The sequence below is a fragment of the Mustela nivalis genome (assembly GCF_964662115.1).
Source record: "Mustela nivalis genome assembly, chromosome: 4".
NCBI lineage: Eukaryota > Metazoa > Chordata > Mammalia > Carnivora > Mustelidae > Mustela > Mustela nivalis.
In genome coordinates, this window is record NC_139023.1 from 120,026,122 (window position 1) to 120,048,298 (window position 22,177).

The 22,177-nt window shown below is 37.1% G+C and overlaps 1 protein-coding gene and 1 pseudogene across 6 annotated transcripts in view; one reads left to right on the forward strand and one right to left on the reverse strand.

Moving 5' to 3' along the window:
• ARHGAP24 (Rho GTPase activating protein 24) overlaps window positions 1–22,177 on the reverse strand; it is a 519,150-nt gene that overhangs the window by 304,178 nt on the left and 192,795 nt on the right. Inside the window, exon 1 of one of the 5 annotated variants that reach the window (XM_082726643.1) lies at window positions 10,718–10,860. The exons of 2 other annotated variants lie outside the window; for them this stretch is intronic. In XM_082726643.1, the coding sequence (XP_082582769.1) occupies window positions 10,718–10,720 (3 nt within the window). In that variant the 5' untranslated portion in view covers window positions 10,721–10,860. Of the gene's footprint in view, window positions 1–7,486; window positions 7,909–10,717; window positions 10,861–22,177 lie in introns of those variants that run through there. 2 more of the 5 variants (XM_082726647.1, XM_082726642.1) reach the window with 2 other exon arrangements.
• On the forward strand, window positions 2,381–3,845 carry LOC309862615 (hsc70-interacting protein pseudogene; annotated as a pseudogene). Its single transcript has one exon. The product of its transcript is annotated as a hsc70-interacting protein pseudogene (transcript).

Below are 22,177 nucleotides of genomic sequence, written 5' to 3' on the forward strand. Positions count from 1 at the left end.
AAACCAAGTTTAAGTGTTTGTATTTTTTTTTTCAAAGATTTTATTTATTTATTTGACAGGCAAAGATCACAAGTAGGCAGAGAGGCAGGCAGAGAGAGAGAGGAGGAAGCAGGCTCTCCACTGAGCAGAGAGCCCAATGTGGGGCTCGATCCCAAGACCCGGAGATCATGACCTGAGCTGAAGGCAGAGGCTTAACCCACTGAACCACCCAGGCGCCCTAAGTGTATTTTTACTCTAAGTGCAATGAGAGGCCATTGGAGGGCTTTGAGCACAGTATCACCTGATTTTTATTTTTATTTTTTTAATTTTAATTCAATATAATTAACATACAGTGTTATTTAGTTTCAGGTGTACAGCAGTGATTGAACACTTTCATATATCACCCAACGCTCATCATGACAAGCAGACTCCTTAATCCCCATCACTGTTTCACTGATTTGCATTTTTGAAAGAACACTCTGACTATTGAATAGAAAATATATTATACAAGGGAAGAAGCAGGAGGCTAGGCTAGTTCTGGATAAAGAAGATTGGTAGCCATTGAGAAAAAGAAAGGTGTGATTATTTCAATTATGTTCTGGAGGTAAACAGGAGTTGGTAATGTGTTGGGTGTGGGGCTCAAGGAAAGTGTGGAAAGAAGCCTAGAGATGTGTCAGCACTGGAGTGCTGGGTGATCTCATATACTATGATGGGGAAGATAGAGTAGTGAAGAAACAGGATTTGGGGGGAAATCAGGAGTTTGGTATAGGCCGGATTAAGTATAAAGTGTCCATTAGACACACAAGAAAATGATAGGTAGGAGGTTAGATATATGAACCTCAAGTTCCAGAGACATATTCAAGCTGGAGATAGACTTTTGAGAGTCCTCTAACTATAAATTGCATCTGAAATCACAAAATTTGGTCAGGTAATCCAGGGAGAATGTGTAACCTAGTAAAGATAGGAGGCTAAGGGACGATCTTCAGAGCGTGTCTAGATTTAGGGGGACTAGAGTGGAGGGGGGACCAGAAGGAAGGCTGAGGAGGGGTCAGAGAAGAAGAAGGGACAAGCGCAGGATGCGAAAAGTTCCTATAAGAAAGCATTACAAGAAATGATCATCTGTGTTAAGTGCTGGAAGCAATCAATTGAGAGCATGACTAGAACACTGACACACAGACTTGGCCCCAAGGAAGATACTGGGTAATCTCAAGGGAGTGGTAGAAAAGCAAGTCTTACTCCAGTGGGTTGAAGAGAGAACCTTCGAAGAGAAGGTAGAGATACTTATTACAGAGAACTTCTCCCAAAGTTTTCGTGTGACAGGGATCAGGCAAATGATTAGTAGCAGGATAAATGCAGGTCCCAAGGTGTTCGTGTTTTGTCCTCTTTTGTTTTAGGGGAGGAGATAATAGAGTGTTTTTACTTGCTGCTGGTAATGATTCAGTAGAAATAGGAACAATAATCCCAGAACCATTTACTGAGAAGTCTCTTCTTTCCCAACTGATCTTCCTCTCTCTACTAGCTCTGTTACGAAATTACTTTTGATATATGTGAGGATCTGTGTTATTCTGTCCTACTGGTCAGTTTGTCTGTCCTTACATGAGTAATAGACTATATTAACTATTACATGAATTATATTAATTATTATAGCCTCATAAGTCTTATTTCATTCTCCTTCATCAGAAATGCCCTATTAATTCTTTGCTCTTTGTACTTGCCTATAAAGTTAGAACCTCCTTACAACACCTCCCTCCAAAATATCCTGTTAGGATATTTATTGGCACTGCATTGAATCCATAGATCAATTTCCTTCTTACAATATGAAACCTTTTATAGTATTAATGGAAACTTTATAGGATTAAGACTTCCAATCCACAAACATGTTACATCTCTCCATGAATATAGGATTTTAAATGTCTTTCCACAAATAATTTTCATTCATATATTTTTATATATGCACATATACAAATTTTAATTGTATATATGCTATTATATATTTTATATGTAGTATATATATATATATATATTGTATATTTTGATGCTTTTTAAAATGGCATTTTAAATGTTTTTGAACTGTTTACTGCTAGGGTATGAAAATGTATGTAGATTTTGTATACATCAATCTTGTTAAACTCTTATCTGTAAAATATTTGAGGGGTTTCTAGGCACACATATTGTCTATAAATAAGGACAGTTGTATATCTTCTTTTCTAATCCTAGACAATTTCTTTTATCTTAATGTTTGCTGACAAGGACCCACTAATAAGATGGTGAATTGAAGTAATGATAGCATATATTCTTAACTAAGTCCAGGTATTAAGAAGAAGCTTTCAATGTGCCATTACTAACTTTGATGACTGCTACAGTTTTCTGTTTCTCAAAAAAAAAAAAAATTATTGGCTAGTACCCGCGCCTGGAATCGGGTCGCAACCCCAGCCGCGCCTGCCGCCTGCCACTGCCTCTGGACCATGGACCCCCGCAAAGTGAGCGAGCTTCGGGCTTTCGTGAAAATGTGTAAGCAGGATCCGAGCGTTCTGCACACCGAGGAAATGCGTTTCCTGCGGGAGTGGGTGGAGAGCATGGGGGGTAAAATACCACCTGCCACTCATAAAACTAAATCAGAAGACAGTATCAAGGAAGAAAAACCAGATAGTAAGAAGGCGGAGGAAAACATAAAGACAGATGAACCATCAAGTGAGGAGAGTGATCTAGAAATTGACAATGAAGGTGTGATTGAACCAGATACCGATGCCCCTCAAGAAATGGGAGATGAAAATGCAGAGATAACCGAGGAAATGATGGATCAGGCAAATGATAAAAAAGTGGCTGCCATTGATGCCCTAAATGATGGTGAACTACAGAAAGCCATTGACTTGTTCACAGATGCCATCAAACTAAATCCTCGCTTGGCCATTCTGTATGCCAAGAGAGCCAGTGTCTTCATCAAATTACAGAAGCCAAATGCTGCCATTCGAGACTGTGACAGAGCTATTGAAATAAATCCTGATTCAGCTCAGCCTTATAAGTGGCGCGGGAAAGCACATAGACTTCTGGGCCATTGGGAAGAAGCAGCACATGATCTTGCCCTTGCTTGCAAGCTGGATTATGATGAAGATGCTAGTGCGATGCTGAAAGAAGTTCAACCGAGGGCCCAGAAAATTGCTGAACATCGGAGAAAATACGAGCGAAAACGTGAAGAGCGAGAGATCAAAGAAAGAATAGAAAGGGTTAAGAAGGCTCGGGAGGAACACGAGAGAGCCCAGAGGGAGGAAGAAGCCAGACGACAATCAGGAGCTCAGTATGGCTCTTTCCCAGGTGGCTTTCCTGGGGGAATGCCCGGTAATTTTCCTGGAGGAATGCCTGGAATGGCAGGGGGGATGCCTGGAATGGCAGGAACGCCTGGGCTCAATGAAATTCTTCGTGATCCGGAAGTTCTTGCAGCCATGCAGGATCCGGAAGTTATGGTGGCCTTCCAGGAGGTGGCCCAGAACCCAGCGAATATGTCAAAATATCAGAGCAACCCAAAGGTTATGAATCTCATCAGTAAATTGTCAGCCAAATTTGGAGGTCAAGCATAATGCCCTTCTGACAAATAAAGCCCTTGCTGAAGGAAAAGCAACTTCGATCACCTAATGGATGTCGCAATAATACAAACCAGTGTACCTCCGACCTTCTCATGAAGAAAGCTGGGGTGCTGTGAAGAGAATCCCTACCCCTCTGCTCCCCATGCAACTGAAACATTCTACAATGGTTTGCCATTAGGGTATTCATTCAGATAATGTTTTCCTACTAGGAACTACAAACTTTAAACACTTTTTAAACCTTAAAAATATTTAAAAACATATTAAAAGGGTGTGTTAGTCCCTACATTTTTCTTTACTAATCATTTCAGTTTTTTTCCTTTGGATTAATTGGGCAAGGAAGATATTTCAGTGTGGAAGATTCATTGCTCAGTTATGACGAGTGAAATAAAGGTTTATTAGTAGGAGGCAAATAATACATTAAAATAGATGAAGTTTGAGTTGGAAAAAAAATTATTTATTTATTTGACAGAGAGAAAGAGAGAAAGAGAGAGAGGGCAAAAGCAGGGGAAGCTACAGGCAGAGGGAGAGGAAGAAGCAGGCTTCCTGCTGAACAGGTAGCTAAATGTGGGGCTTGATCCCAGGACTGTGGGATCATGATCTAAGCAGAAGGCAGATGCTTAACTGAGCCACCTAGGTGCACCTGCTAGAGGTTTTTAATAAGATGCTCTTTATAATTTAGTTTGCCAAGAATTGCTTTTTTTTTTTTCAATATCACGAATAGAAGTTAAATTTTATTCACGTCTTTTGTATCTATAGAAATAAACAGATTTTTTCCTCCTGTAATCTGTTATACTATTAATAGTTAATTCTTAAATCTAAGTGAAACATAGCCAGTACTATATTTACACAGCCATTGCATTTCCTTCCTGAGCACACCAGGAGCTTTCATTTCCTGGTCACTCTGGTGAGATGATGTGACTGGGTTCTTTCCTGTAGTAAATGGGCAAAAGTGAGATACTTCCAAACTTGGTTCTAAAACATGCTTTCTCTATCTCTTCCCATTTGTATGGTTGAAAAAAGATGTCCTTAAGCTACAAAGCTACAAATGATAAGCACATAATTCTAGACAAAGCTGTGAGTGGTGTGCGTGTGCCTACACATGTGTGTATGCATGTATATATAAATATGTGTGTGTGTGTGTGTGTGTGTGTGTGTGTGTGTGTATGTGTGTGTGTGTAAATCATTCTCCAGGGATATTTTTTCTACAAGTGCTTAGAGAACACCACCATCTTACAAGAGCTCTGAAACCCTTGGGAAACTATACTATACTATCAGAATGGGTACTACTTGAATTTGTCTAATGACGACAATTCATTACTAAGAAAGGAAGCAGAGTAGTGTCACTGAAAGGATCTGAGCCCCTCGTATGCTATGGTCTCTGAAGCCCTCAAGAGCAGAGCTTTTATTTACTTCTCTGTCCCCAGTAGTTAATATAGTACATACTCAAACTAACATAAAGGATAATTTGGAGATTAAAATAAATAAGGGACGTAAAATTTGTAGACTGCTAAACATTATTAAAAATACAATATTTTTCCTTTTATTCTCCCAAGATAACTCATGTTGTCTAATGACATTAAAGGATAAAATTGGGTGTTTTAGATGAATTGAGCTCCCTGTTATCAGAAGAATTCAGATATGACTTGAGACTTTACTTAGTGAGGTTGTTAGAAAGAGGATTCCAGTAGTGGGTGCCCTTTGACCTCCCAAGGTTTAGTCTCTTTTCCAACATAAAGGCACCATGATGTAAGGGTCTGGAAGGGAAGAGGAGGAAAATATGCATTCATTAAGATTATCTTAAGTAGAGAAAGACAGTAAAGTAAGAGCACAGGCTAGAGATTCTGATGAACTGGTTTTATTTTTTTTTATTTTTTTATTTTTTTAAAGAGCTGGTTTTAACCTCTAACTTCTTCATCCTAGATATATGACTTTGAGAAAATTATTATGAATATTTTTATCTCTGTTTCCTCTTTAGTAAAGTGGAGCTAAAAAAAAGAGCCTTCCATAGAAGGTTGTTTAGAGTTTTAAACAAAATAATACATGTTCAGTGTTTAGCATAATACCTTATATATGGTTAGGGGTTAAATAGTTGCCATAATTAGGATTGTTTTTTTTTATCTAAGTCTAGTTTGGTAATTCTTTGGTACAGGATAGAGTTTTAGCACTCAGTAAATGTTATCTATTATTATTATTATTATTATTATTATTATTATTATTGGTATTTACAACCTAATAGAACACTATGTGTTGCAAAGTAATCACACACACACACACACACACACAAGATTACTCATAATAACATACGTTGAAGAATAAACAAGGTTTGAGCTAGATAGATATATGCATTTTCATGTTCATTTTGCAAAGAGATTTTCTTTGGCAAATTAGGAAATGAAAACCAGCAAGACTCTGACCTAGAACTAAGCAGAATTCTGAACAATTTCCTCAGCTCACTCAGACCATTATGCCCCCTATTAACAACAAGCAGATGGAGATTGGGGTGGGGTGGGGAAAGCCTGTTACTTCCTTTCTATTCTAAAAAAGAAATAGAAAAATAAGCTATTTATGACATAAATCAGATGCTCTTTGAACATTCAGAATTCAGGGTGCAATAGTCATGCTGGTTCCCTTTTCATTCCAGGTTGAGATAATTAACCTTCATTTTTTGTACCAGAGACATCAGTGACCTCATATTTGGGTGGGACAAGAAACAGTCCAACACTCTAATGTCAATTAGGTTTTCCTTTTTTTTCTTCCCAAGAAAATACAGCTTATGTGCTACATATGTGTCCAAAGGGCAGAAACTATTTTTTTTTTAAAGATTTTTATTTGACAGAGATCACAAGTAGGCAGAGGCAGGCAGGCAAGAGGAGGAAGCAGGGTCCCTGCTGAGCAGAGAGCCCAATGTGGGGCTCGATCCTAGGGCCCTGAGATCATGACCTGAGCCAAAGGCAGAGGCTTTAACCCACTGAGCCACCCAGGTGCCCCGGGCAGAAGCTATTTTTAACCATTACTATTTTTAATGAAAAATAAAAACCTATAGAGTATCACTGTTGTTCATCTAGTTCTTGCTGAGGAAACCTAAAATCTAAATTTAAAGTCTAGTTGCATTCTATGATTATTATAACTAAGTATCAATTAAGAATCTTAATGGAAATCTTCTAGACTTAGTAAAAATAAAAGGTAACTGGGTAACAGTTATCTCTTAGATTGTCAAAGTAGAATACTAATTCAGAAAGCACAAGGAATTGCTCCAAATTTCTTTGATAAGAATAATAAAAAAGCACATCAACTATATTTTTTCATTTTATTTACCCATGAGCATTGGTAAAAGAAATATTTCCTGGCAAAGATGTCTAGCAGTGGTATTAGGAAACAAAACCGAATTAAAAAAAAAAAAAAAAGGAGGTACTCATATAATATATCTCAAAACTATACCTTTTTGAACAGTCCATGTTTCACTGAAATATGTTTCTTGTCTAGTAGAAATCTGTTTTCACTCAATTTTTAGAATAAGTTAATGACTTTTGGTCATAGAAAAATGTTGAATTAAAAGTGGACTCTATATTAAAGTTCTTCATTATGATAGGTAAATTTTAGTAAGCAAGATGGAATTCGTGTTAGTATTTTTTAAGTAGAAATTTTCACAGTATATTCAGCCATTTCTATTTAGTAATCAAGAAAAATATGTTTTGCTAAATTGTCTTTAAAATGTACCCACCTCAGCAGATATGGTATTTAACAGATTTGTACTTGAACAAGGAAAGACTTTTTCATCATCATTATTATTATTATCAGAAAAGACTTTTTCTAATGGAATTTTGAGAGGTAATTTGTCTCCACAACTGATTTTACATCTACATATCACACAATCTTAGAGCTGGAAAGTATTTTAAAGTTACCCAGTCCATTCTTCTACAAAATACCTGGATTCTGTTTTCATTCATCTTCGGTTGAACGTTCCAGTGAAAAGGCACTTACTACCCTTAGAGAAAGTTCATTCCATAATGGTAGCCTCTGGTCCTTTCCAAGTTCCACTTCACACCCAGCTGAAACCTGTCTTGGGAATTTCTGCCCCATTCCCACCCTCCTTCAAAATCGCTGCCTGACAATGCCCTCTGGTTCTCAACATCCCTGAACATAGTTACCATGCCCACGTTAAGTCTCTCCTTCCTATTCATATTTCGGTCATCTATTTGGAAACATAAGGTCCAAACACCTCATCATCCAGACAGTCTGCTCTGAGACAAACAAGCATGTTTGTCACTCTAACTATTAAAGCACGGTGCCCCCAAATGCAACACCTCACAAGAAATGCCACCGAGTAGAAGTTAAGAGTATGAGTTCTTATATGTAAACTTTGTTTACATGTAAGCTTTGCTTCCTTTTAGTTCAGTCTTGGGCAACTTTATAAACTGCTCTGTGCCTCAATCTCTCCATCTATAAGACAGAGATCATTCTAGCAATCGACTCATAGAACTGTTGACAGCTTGACACAATGCCTGCACATGGAAAGTACACAAAAAACACTGATTTTTAGAAATGCTGCACTATTTGCGTCTATATCTGGGCAACATAATTCAACCAAAAGAGCTCTAAAATTTTGCTAACAGGTGTTCTGATTTACATTGTTTTTGTTCCTAGTGAGTATGTGACGGTCCATTTGGCAAAAGTTACTTTTAATTATTGCCCAAACTGTCCTATTACTGCCTTATTTTCTTGTATTTTTCAAATTGTCTCTATTCTTTAGGTATCTTAAAAAAGATTTCTTCTCACAGTCACCAAAAGATGTTAACTTATAAATAAGAGGTTTGAAATTAACAATCTAACACATTCTCATACACATTTCTTAAAATCTGAACTTGAAGATGTGGTTTTTATTGACTCAAAGTTGGAGGCTGCAAAGGTGGAAAGAAGATACAGTACAGAGCAATGTTAGAAATGAGTATGCAAATGTATATAGTGGTTCTACTCAGAATTACCCCCAATCTGGATATAGCCCAAATGTCCCTCAGCAGCAGAATGGGTAAACAAGGGACGATGCCTCCATACATTGAGTACTACTCAGCCATGAAAAGGAAGGAGCTGCAGAAAACATGGAACAGCAAGGGTGAATTTCAAGTTATGTGTAATGAAAGCAGCCAGGCTCAAAGGCCACAAGCTGTAGATTGCCTTTATACCTTATTTGGAAAAGAAAAGCTACAGGGAGAAAACCATTGTCATTTGTGACCAGGAGCTGAGCATGAGAAAAGAAGAGACTAAGAAAGGACACAGGGGAATTTTTCCAAGGGGTTATGTAACTATTCTATACATTGTTGCAGTGGTAATTAATGTAACTATATGTAAATTATATCTCAGTAAACCTGACATTTAATAAATGCAGTGTCACTGATGCTCTGCAGGCTGGAGGATTTCCCACTGCTGCCAACTCAGCCCGAACTTTGCTCCATCCACACCGCCATGTTCTGGCCCATCCATGATCTCACCCCGCCCAAACTCCTGATCGTGGAGTATCCTCTCTATGCATCGCTCCAGTCAGAATGATCTACCCTTGCACCAAGAAGTAATTTCGCAAATTTCTCCTACACAAATGCCCAATTCCTGTTGTACTTTTTCTCATCTGAGTAAAAGGCTCTGAGGCAGGAGTTACATGTGTTATGCATTTTTGCAAGCTTCTCCACAATATTTATCATACTCCATGCAGAGAAAACAGGAGTATCTTTCAGATAGTGGGTACTCATAGTATTTGTGGACTGAGTAAATTATTGAATAGATGAGTTGAAAAAAATGAATGTTTCTTATAGGACTCTGGCTCTTGGTGGCCAGGCAATGTTCATCTTAATTACTCTATTTTCACTAGCTTGAAAGGATCTGTTTTTAACATAAGTGAAAGATAAAAATCTCCTTTCTAGCCTAATTTTTGCCAATAATGACTCAACTGTCTCATGCATAATCTTGGTTGGACCTTTAGTTCGTTATACTCATTTTTCTCCTTCATCCCATCAATATACAGGTTTCTTTTCTGTCCTTTCCTGCATGTGACCTTTCCTTTCATGTGGGTCTCTGTGATGGTCTCTGGCAGCTTTTGAAGTACACAACCAACCTTACACAGAGCCAACAAAGGTCTTCTCCCTCACTGTTCTGAACATATCTTATATTTTTCAGACCCAAATAATGACCTCCAGGGATCCCTTGCAAGAAGTTAAAATTTTGCTTCTGCTTACCCACAGGTTAATTATCCAGGTTAACAAAACTGGGTGGGTATGCCATGAAGATCTTAGAACTTCAACACACACATAAAAAACATCACAGTAAGCCTAATCTACATTTTCACTTAACGACATCTGAGGTTTAATGTTCAAAGCTGAGTAAAAATGATGCTGTAAATTAAACATGAATTTAATCTTAACAAATCTAGTCATGTATTCTCAAAACAATCTCAATTATAGAATATCAAAATTCATAAACCCCCAAGGCAAAACAAAATATAAACACATCTTTCTAGTTTTTGCATTATACTGAATAACTCATTAATGACTTGTGTAAGAAAAAAATGATCAAACTGAAAGGAACAGTATAGTTATTTTCACTGTCTTAAAAATATATTTTTCCTATATTAATTTAAAATCTATAAAAACACTAACATGGTATTGGAAGTTGAAGTATTTCAGTTAAAAATCCATTTAAGAAATATATACTATTAAAATGGATATTAATGAATTATTAATTTTTGGCAAGGTTGACCTCTATTTATTATGATGCTAGGAAGTAACCTGAAGTAATCATTTGAATGTACGTATTATTCTAATTTTAAGAAAGCTGCATCTGTGTAAATAAAATGTACATCTGTTTCTCTTAGCCAAAAAAAAGGGTCGATTTTTTTTTAAAGTCTAGTTTCACTTCTCTCTTTCACTGTGCCTTTTTACCAAAACACGAGAGTATACTTCCCTTTTTAAGTTCCTCCTCTTCCCTCATCTTATTGATATGCACTTACATAACAGTCATACAGAGAGAAGCTTCATTCCATATGGGTGTGCGTATTTCATGCACATATATGTTATAACCAGAGAAAAAGAAAAAGAGAGACATACATATTCAAAGGCTGACTAGAGTGGAGTACAGATGCTATAACCTTTCAAAAAAAAATAAATATTTACCATGGGGCTGATGACTTTTGAACAGCCTTCTCTAGACTGGAACTAGATCTAAATCTCTGGTTATTTTGTTCTCTCAGACAAGACATGAAGGACGTGTGATCTGACCACACTGCAGATGGTTTGAATGATCAGCTTTCAAAAAAGAATTTTAGTGAATCCACATACCACATGTTTTTAGTCAGCTGGACTCCTCATTTTATTATACAAATACATACAGTACACACATGTGTGTTCATGTCTCTAGATGGATCTCGATGTCCCTAACTCTACAGTTTGTGCTAATGTGAGAGTTTACAAGTTTCCTGAACATCTGTCAGGACCACCCAAGGAATTCTTAATCTTAAAAAGAGAAAACTGCAGTCAACCAAAATCAGATCAGATCTGAAATACAAGAACAGACTTTTCCTTTTATGACAGCTGTTCCCAATTCTTGATTTATTGATGTTATTTATTTTACACAGGATGCAGTCATGCATAAGGTACAACTTTTCTTGAAAGATGCAAACAACAAAAACAACAAAAAAGTAAAGTACCTAGTGGCTATTAGGCAATGAATACAACAGATAGATACCTTGGCCATGAAGATAAAGAGATTTCAAGTCTTGTGTGGCCATCTAGAAGAAGAAATAGAAGTACTCGATGGAGGCAGAATTAGCAGAAGTGGTTACTATCTTAGCTCCTCTTTCTATAAAACTGTAAAACTCTTGTTATCATAGAGACAAGCTAATAAAATACCCAAAAGGTATTCACTTTATGTCTTACAATGAAGTATTTCCTCCTTTTCAAGACCTACTTAGTCAATTTTGGGGAGAAGGGTGTGAAAAATTCTCAAGGAATAAATATTGCAAATTAAATGCACATAAAATAATTTGAAATAATCCAAAAATAGTTTGAAATAATCAGAAGGAGATATTTTCTTTTTATTTTGCTGCTGGAAGAGAAACCTTAAAATGGAAACATTTACACAAGGTACCCCTCAAAAACAGAGAGACAGATTTTCCTTTGTTTTCATCACTGGTATCTTATACATGCATAGTTCACTTCAAATCAAACTGACAATAATAGGAGTGAGTTTTCAGATGAAATCAATACAAATTTGCAGGAATCTTAAGGATAAAAGTCTGAGCTTTTACCTTTAACTTAATATTCACATGTTAATACTTTGTCTCCACCCAGATATCTGACTGATACACATCTTAAACTCAATATGACCAGAACTAACCTCCTCATCTCCAATCACCATCCACACCATCAACAAACCTGCTCTCCCTATACTCCTGCCTATCTCAGTTGATGTTAATTCTATCCTTTAATCAGCCAAAAATCTTGAATTTGTCCTTGTTTTCCTTCTTTCACACCCACACTCAGGGCATGAGCAACTCCTGTTGGCTCTCTCTTCAAAATACAACCGCATACATCCACATATTACTTCTACCGGATGATCTCTTAAGAAAGTAGAAATCATTGCTAGATTTGAGTTTTGAAATCTTAATTCAGTTTATGCAGTCTTTTGTTAAAATTATTAATGGTTGATAAATATATCCTTTTCATCTAGCTAATTTAGTAATTGTGCATTTATTCATTCAGTAATATATACTGAATGCCTACGATAGGCCACGCACCATTCTATCTATTTTGGATATATCAGTGAGCAAAATAAAGATCCTTGTTGGGGTGAATCTTATATTTAATTACAGGAGGCAGACAATAAACAGTATATATAATAAGCACATTATGTAGTATCTTAGTAGATGCTAATAACTATGGAGAAAAATTTAAAAAATAGAGTGATATCAGCAGTTACTGAGAGGTAGGGGAAGGTATCAGGTTAAGGATTAAATAGAGTGGTGTGGATATGCCTCTTGGAAAAGTGAAATTTAAAATAAAAATTTGTTTGATTCCCTTCTGTGTATCTAGAAAGAGAGTTAATGAGGAAGTGCCCAGATTGAAGTGGTGTATCCTGCCCTAGCCTCTCATTCAAACCTTTTACCCTACCAGCCAAAGGATAAGTTAGAAAGGGAGAAAGCAAAGAACGGATGAGGTGGGGAATGGGAAGAGGCCACCAAAAAGATCTACTTGTTGTGGACTGATTATTTGTGTCCCACCAAATTCATATGCATGGTTTCCTGGATGCCCTCTTTCCTCCTCAAGTGGCCATAGAAATAGAAACCCTACTAACCCTCTATGTGTCCATATGAAGATTCTCTGGTAAGAATCCAAGTCCCAGAGTGATAAAAATGTTGACATACCTGTAAATCTGAAAATAATTGAGTTTTCTTATATATTGTCACAATGGGCAGATCCATTATCAACTTTTAGTGAATGCACAGGAATGTAGATACTGCTGGTAAGCTTCCCTTTCCACTTTTATGTTCCTCACACTGTGGTCAGACACATGCCTCTTGCTTAATAAATAATAGTGTATGTTTGACTAAGGAAATATGTTAAGATTTAAATATATATATTTTAAAAGACCCAGCATTTCTACCAAGTTTTACAGATTTTTCCAAATTGCGGTCTCCCAACTTCAATTTTAGTTACTTACTCTCTGGTCAGAGCACCCTTCCTTTTTTTTCTTGCCCCACCCTTTTCTCCCCCCACCCAGAGCATTTCCATGTCAACCTTCTGTACTTTAGTCTTGCTCTTCACTCAACGGCAATGACCTTCCTGTCAGCTTTTGTTTTCAACCATTTGACCCAATCTTAAATCTCAGTCTATCTTCTTCACTATTCCTTTCCTCAGAAACCAAACCATCCTCATTTCCATTTTATCTCATTTGCTATCCTCTTTTATAAAACATATTCATATGTTTATATTATCCTATTTGCTATTTACCATATGACTGAACTTACTGCATTAGCAGTGTGTTGTGTTATTTTAAGTAATATTAACTGGTTTCATGCATGTCATTTTTTTTTTCTGTACACAACTAGATCATTAAGCTTCTTGAGTGCAGAAACAGAATTATGTGATTCTTCATAATCTAGAATCGCCCAATGGTAAGGACTTCATAATCTAGAGTGTCGCCCAATGGTAAGAACAAAGCAGTTCCCTCTATATGTAATAACAATTAAATGTTTGTTAATAGCATAAATGCACTCCAGTTGAATAACTGAGTTGGAAAACAACATAAAACTAAATCATTTCTCACTAGTTGGCCATGATTTTTCTTCCAATGATCATCCACAACTCAGAGGGGATTTTTCTTCCAATGATCATCTACAACTCAGAGGGGATTTTTCTTACACTTTCCATTGCAGCATATTCATTATCCATTGATATTATCATCCTCAGCTATCTCCAAACTGCACTCCAACTACATCCGACGAGGAAAACTCTCCTGTCAATGCTGATCCCTTTCACTGCTTCTTTTTCCATTGGCAAGATGGAGTCGGGGGGAGTTTGCAATAACTTGATAAATGTTCTGCTTGTCTCCTTATTTCTGCATGGTGCCCTCTCATAAAAGTCAAGCAGGAACTCTGGAAACCCCTGCTTTCATCCAGCTGAAAGAGCAGCCCCTGCCTTAGCCATGGGGTTGATTTGTTGGGTACTCTTATTCGCAACAAGCACAGTCCAGTTGTGAGTTAAGTTGAAAGAATTTGCTTGAGAAATGAGGTACTTGCACACATGGTATCAGTGAATACTTTCCAGCAAACAAAATTGCCATTTAATGCAAAATTCTAAAAAACATATACAAGGATAGCCAACTTAAATTAACACAAAGTTTTACAGGCATTAAAGGTGGAAATGGATCAAGAAGATGTGGTATATATACACAATGGAATACTATGCAGCCATCAAAAGAAATGAAATCTTGCCATTTGCGACAACATGGATGGAACTAGAGTGTATCATGCTTAGCGAAATAAGTCAAGCAGAGAAAGACAACTATCATATGATCTCCCTGATATGAGGAAGTGGTGATGCAACATGGGGGCTTAAGTGGGTAGGAGAAGAATCAATGAAACAAGATGGGATTGGGAGGGAGACAAGCCATAAGTGACTCTTAATCTCACAAAACAAACTGAGGGTTGCTGGGGGGAGGGGGTTTGGGAGAAGGGGGTGGGATTATGGACCTTGGGGAGGGTATGTGCTTTGGTGAGTGCTGTGAAGTGTGTAAACCTGGTGATTCACAGACCTGTACCCCTGGGGATAAAAATATATGTTTATAAGAAATAAAAAATTAATTAAAAAAAATAAAGGTGGAAATGGAAATACGTCAGCAACAGGAAGGAAATAAACTGTGAATCTAAGATGATTCACTAAAATACTCTGTTTATCACAGTCTAAATAATACTGATATTTTGGGGCACCTGGGTGGCTCAGTTGATTTTGACTGTTGATTTTGGCTCCAGTCATGAGCTCAGGGTTGTGAAATCAAGTCTCGCATGGGGCTCTGTGCTGATATGGAGCCTGCTTAAGATTCTCTCTTTCCCTCTGCTCTCCCTCCCTTACTAAACAAACAAACAAACAAACAAACAAACAAGGTTGATATTTCTTGGATACACAGCTACCTTTTCCTTATCTAATGGTAAAATGCTGTTTAAATAAATTTCCTTCCTACTACTTAGGTTACCAATCTGAATGTTACACTCTAATAAAAGCTGATGATGAAGGAGGATGAAATAAATGCATTCAATATATATACTCTTTAAGGAATTTAAATATGAGACATTTTAGGACTCAGCTCAATAATAATAAAAAGCTGTTGGTCCCTAAATGAGATCTATCACTCACAACCTGAAAATTTCCATCACCCTAACATCTGGAAATGTTAGTCCCTCTTCAAAATGTTATAGTGTGTTTTATCTGTGTATGGCTCAACATAGATGACTAGGAAACTGACCATTTCTTTGGTTGCCTTAAATTATTTGTAACTTTGTCAATATATTTCCTTCAGGAAAATAAATTCAAGTTATACTTGATCAGTGCATTTTCTCTATGGAACTGTATTTGCTTTTGAGTACCATATGCATGGGGGCGGGAGGTAGGAATTAACAAACACTGCATAACGTATTACATCAATTAATTTGCTCCCTTTCGGATAAAACTGATTAAAAGGAAATTAAATAGATTTACTCTAATGAATATTAACTAATAGTAGTTAATCTGAAAACATCAATCTCTAATTGATTTGGCTTCCTGCTGTTATCACCCATCAAATGACTTCAGTGTGATTTACTTAGCTTCAGAATTTTAACATATTAATTTCAATATTTCAGGATCAGTGGCTATCAAATAGAGCACAAATCCCTCACTAATAGCCACACTTTTTATGACATGGGTTTTAGCTCAAAATAGAAGGCTAACAGTTTATAAAGAGATACCTTAAATGAGATTTTTTTTTCCATCTATGTTAACTGGGTGTTCTGTTCATGCTATGGTAATAAGATTCAGTGTTAAACCTCTTTCAAGGGGATAAATGAACCAGAAAGTAGCTAAACCCTCCCTTTGTCCATGTAACAGGCAAACATCTCAGGTGAAGATAAAGCTTATACCTTCTGTTGCATATTCCATGGCCCAAGAGAATGTGAGCTGTGGTTTTTTGAGAGTGGCAGCAAACTAGCACAGTTCTTGTATCAGCATCTCTTAATTTTTTACATAGGGATAGATAAAGGTAGGAGATAAAATATTTTCCACTTCACTTTTCACAATAATAATAATAATAATTTCAGAATAAGCTAAAGACTACATAAATAATATTCAGAATTCGCAGTACAGATGATGTCTGGGGATTAAATTCTTCAGTTAAAATCCCAAATAGAAACCTGTAGTTTGGGCTTAAAATATACCTTAGAGTATTGGGCATATCTTTTCTACCTTCACATTCACTGTGGCTTCCCTAATTGAGTTAAACATTGCATTTGCATTCAGTTATTTACTTTTAATAACTTGTATAAAACTGGACCACTCCATGTATGATACATGGGGCTTTTTTGTTACTTGAGGAGATTTGTTTAAGACAAGAACCGTAACTGCATTATAATATTGACATGAAGACCCATCCATATAATTAAAAAAGGAAAGACAACTCTCTAATACTTACATACACTTGGCTAACATCCTCCCTGAAGCTAGAAGGCTAAAACTAAATGGAAAAATGTGAAGTTATGTATATGTAACTGTATTTATGGGTCTATGTATTTGCTATGTACAATACACACACACACACACACACACACACATGCACACACACAAACACGCACAATATGGTGACAGAGCTAGAAAGAGAGTCAGTGACCGAGTTTCTTGAAGGCCAAGAAAAATTTTCACCGTGTATGCAAACAGTACAAACATTTTTTAGGCCTTTATAGATTATAAAAGTTAATACCAGTAGTTCTAGCATCTTCAATAATGATAATAAAATTTCCATTTAAAAAACTGCTCTAGCACCTGGCATACCATGGTGAGAAACACGGATGAAGCTGCTGATCTGCCCCAGCTTAAGTCTGGCTGACAGCAGAGTTGGTGAGGTTCTCTACGTACGCGCCACTGTCAGCCTGACTGCGAGTCCCTGTCTTCCTACACCAGCTGGTTGATGTGCAAGTCCTTCCTGCATTAATGTTATGTTGAATCTCTCCTATTCGAGCAATCCTGCAGTTTCCCAGGACTTAAAGAAAAGCCAAAGCTATGTATAAATAAACAGATAAATAAATCAACTACTGCACTAGTCTAATCTGTTTCCCAAATTTCCCTCCGAGAAATTTCAAAACTTCTTTCTACTAATGTCTTCCTAAACAAAAATTTTAATTGAAATTATCAAATGATTTATCTATCTACCTATTTATCTATCACCCATCTATCTAATTGGAGACTAAGAAGTTTTTCTAGAAGCTGATGAATATATGATATTTCCTACCAATCCTGACTCTACATTGACAAGGGGCAACACCTGATAAAGATTCAAAAAGGTTAATGGAAAGATTTCTACATGAGGACAGGGTTCTTAGGCCTAGTTTCCGGTGGAAATCTCTCTGAGTATATTTGCAATGCCTGTAACTGTTAGTCAAATGTCTGATGCAGAGAAGACTAATTGACTGATACAATAATTTTAGTGAAAATCTTATCCTCTTCCTTTAAGGTACTCCCCACAACAGTGAAGCCTTATAGTTTAGGATACTAGGGAACAGAGTTATGTTCAAGTTTCACAAGTACATCTGGACCTCATAAGTTAGGCTTTCCTTTTTAATAACCGACTAGGCTTTGGGACTTGTTTAATGTACGCAGGGCATTCTTCATAAAGAGAAATAGGAAAGCATCTCTCTCATACCCAGTGCTCTATATAAATATGGTTGCAAGGTATTCTTTTTTTTTTTTAAAGATTTTATTTATTTGACAGAGATCACAAGTAGGCAGAGAGGCAAGCAGAGAGAGAGAGGGGAGGAAGCAGGCTCCCCACCAAGCAGAGAGCCCGATGGGGGACTCGATCCCAGGACCCTGAGATCATGACCAGAGCCAAAGGCAGAGGCTCAACCCACCGAGCCACCCAGGCGCCCCGGTTGCAAGATATTCTGATTAAACTTTTCTAAAACTAGACCTCTCTAGAAGTTAATTTGGCTCATGAAGAGTCACATCGGTAGGGGTCCCTGGGTGTCTCAGTTGGTTAAGCATCTGCCTTTAGCTCAGGTCATGATCTCGGGTCCTGGGATGGAGCCCCATGTCATGCTCCCTGCCTAGTGGGAAGCCTGTTTCTGCATCTCCCAACCCCACCCCCTCCATGCTTGTTCTCTCTCTCTCTCTCAAATAAATAAATAAACCTTAAAAAAAAAAAAAAAGAAAAAAAAGAGTCTTATCAATACAAGCCATCATCAGGGGCTCAATTTTCCTGACAAACCATTCTTTGTTGTGACTTGCTCTGAAAAAATACAAGTAAAGTTCCTAAATTTATGCATGTTTGCTACCAAAAAAAGGTTTAATAATAGGACGTATTTACTTCACACTCTGAATTTAATACATTTTCAGATTGTAATCTGAGAGTGTATTTTTCTTTTTTTAAAGACTTTATTTAAATTCCAGTTAGTTAATATGCATTGTAATATTTGTTTCAGGTGTACACCACAGTGAACCAACACCTCTGTACAACACCTGGTACTTGTCACAATAGTACTCCTTAAACCCCACCACCTATTTAACCCCTACCCCTACCCCTCTGGTAAGCATCCGTTTGTTCTCCATAGTTAAGAGTCTGTTTCTTGGTTTGCCTCTCTCTTTCTTTGTTCCTTTGCTCATTTGTTTTGTTTCTTAAGCCAAATAAGTCAATTAAAGGCAAATACCATATGATTTCACTCATATGTGGAACTTCAGAAACAAAATAAATCATAGTGTATTTTTCTCTAATGATATTTTCTCTATTTCCTTTATTCCTTACTGACTCATTATTATTTCTTATACCATATGTGGTGTATTAAACATGGGTACAAATTCTTTGACATTTTTCCCATCAAGGCATGAAGTGCTTGGCCTTTCCCTTAAACACAGGTGAGCTCTATGACTGCTTTGAATCTGTGTCAATGTCGGTGGACAGGGCCATCTGTTGGGACACTTTCTGCAAGCCCTGATTCTCTACAAAAATCTACATCTATCCCAAGACAGTTATGCTAGAGAGCTCATATGTAAGTGCTCCAGTCAATAGCCATGACTGAGCCCAGCTGTCGGCACCAAGGTGAGCAGAGCTGTCCCAAACCCGGTAGACCAGCTATCCCACCGAAAAATACCACCAAGTGACCTCACTTGCTGCCAATTGCAGCAAAAGAATTGTTCAGTCAAACCATGCCCAAATTTCTGACCCACGACATCATGAGATATAGTGAAATGGTTGTTAGTTTAAGCCCCTAAGTTTGGGAGTAGTTTACTATGCAGAGATAGATAATAGAAACCTAAAATACCTCCTGGAATTCAGCTGCTGCTGTAGCAAAAACTAAAATATTACAGCATTGACCTTGGTACCAGAAACCAGTAAGAAGCACAAAATGAAATGAGACCTGTGTTTCTCCATCTTCTACAGCACAGGAGGCAAGCTGAGAAGGCCATTCAGTTTTAAGCACAAGCCCATTTCTCATGTCACAGAATAAATGACTCAGACAGCAGAGATTTCTAAATATCATACTATATAGGATTTATTCTCTGGACATAATTAAAATTTTTTAAAACATTAAAGTGCATTATGTTTTATCACTAATCATCAGAGAAGCAGAGATTATAGCCACAATGAGCTATCACCTCCTAACACCCCATACCTCTGAGGATGGTCACTATTTAAAAAAAGAAAAAAATAACAAGTGTGGGAAGGGGTGTGGAGAAACCAGAACTCTTGTGCATTGTTGGTTGGGATGGAAAATGGTATAGTTACTATGAAAAATGGTATACGGGCTCCCAAAAAATTAAAGGTAGAACTACCATATCATCCAGCAATCATACCATAAGAGTTGAAAACAAGGCCTCAGGGATATATTCGCAAATACATGTTCACTGAAGTATTACTTGTAACAGCCAAGGGGTGAAAACAATCTAAATGTCCATTGACAAATAAATGGATAAAGAAAATGTGGTACATACAAACAGTGGGATGGATATTATTCAGCCTTAAAAAGGAAGGGAATTCTCATCTCTACTACAACATGGATGAACCTCGAGGACATTATGGTAAGTAAAATAAGCCAGTCGTAGGAGAATAAATACTATGTGATTCAACTTATATGAGGTATCTAAAGTAATCAAACTCATAGAAGCAGAAAGTATAACAGTCATTTCCAGAAGTTATAGGGAGGTGAAATGGAGATTGCTGTTTAATGGGTATAGAGTCGCAGGCTATGCAAAATGAGAAAGCTCTAGAGATCAACCATACAACATTGTACACATAGTTAACAATAATGTACACTTCAAAACTTGAGAGTAGATCTCATGTTATGCTTACTTAAAATCACATTAAAATATACTTAACAAGGTAATGTGTTTTAATATTACAAACTAAAACAACTTCAAAATGTTTTCAAATAATCCAGGATACCTAGTCCAACAGAAGCCATGTTTTTATATAAATTAGCTCAAATACTTTCTGTACATTAGCTCAAATACTTTTTTTTAAAGTAGTTTCCACACCCAGCATGGAGCCCAATGTGGGGCTTGAACTCATGACCCTGACATCAAGACCTGAGCTAAAATAAAGAGTCAGATGCTTAATTGACTGAGCCACCAGGACACTCCAATCAAATACTTTTTTTTTTTAAATAAATAAGTGAGTTAAGAGTTAAATGATCAATTAAAAGATCAAACAATTCGACGATCACGGTCTAGGTTTTTATATAAATCCATCTATAAAATGAGGTTTTAAGAGTGGTTTTCTCTGTATCAATAACCTTCAAAGGCACGAATAGAATTTTATCATTCCATAACATTACAATGTGTGAGAGAATTTATGTAAGCATGTGCTGACAGATGGAAAGTTTTTTAATGGAAATAATATAGGTTCCCTCCCATACCATTCTTCTCAACATACCCCAAGTTATAAGAACTTTCTTTTTATTATTAACAAGACTCATTGCCTATTACCTCAATTTCTCCCTCCCTCTCTTTTTCTCTCTCTCTCCATCTCCCACCCCACACATTCCCCACACATACACAAAATTGAGGGAAGTAAGAATTGGTAATAAAGTCAGAGGAAGTGAGAAATTTGGCTCATGCAATCTTTGAACTCTAATCTGAGGATCAACACAGATTTTAGAATCCTATAATTTTCCCTCATTTCTTGGAATGTGGCAGGCAGAGAAGAGGCAGAGATCATTTCTGGCAATGGTATGAGAGATTTGTAACCAACTCATTATGTCTTTAAAAAGGCTTAATAAAGGGGCACCTAGGTGGCTCAGTGGGTTAAAGCCTCTGCCTTCGGCTCCAGTCATGATCCCTGAGTCCTGGGATCAAGCCCTGCATTGGGCTCTCTACTCAGCGGGGAGCCTGCTTCCTCCTCTCTCTTTCTCTCTCTGCCTACTTGTGATCTCTATCTGTCAAATAAATAAATAAAAATCTTTTAAAAAATGCTTAATATACTGGATAAGCATGAGATACACTGGTTACATTGATGAAAAATGGGAGTAATGATACTGCTCCTTGGGGGAGCAGTTTTCAAGGGAGAACGTTCTCTCTACCCCGTCTCCTTTGCCCAAAGTCCAATACTGTGAAGATAATGTAGTTTTCACAGCACCTGCTTCTGAAGGCCTATCAAGAGGAGGTAAATGTGCTATGCAGGCAAGGTTCAAAGAACCACATAGAGTACCAGGAATATTTTTTCTCTTGATTATTCAACCCCAAATCTGAACTTCTGTATTCCTTGAAAGACAACTTCTTGATTTCTGTTTCTGGAGGCTTAACTGATGATTCCGCATTTCCAAAGCATCTTCTACCATCTTTCTTCTTGCTTTTTCCCAAAGTAATGCAGGTTAATCTACATCATGTCCATGTGAGAAA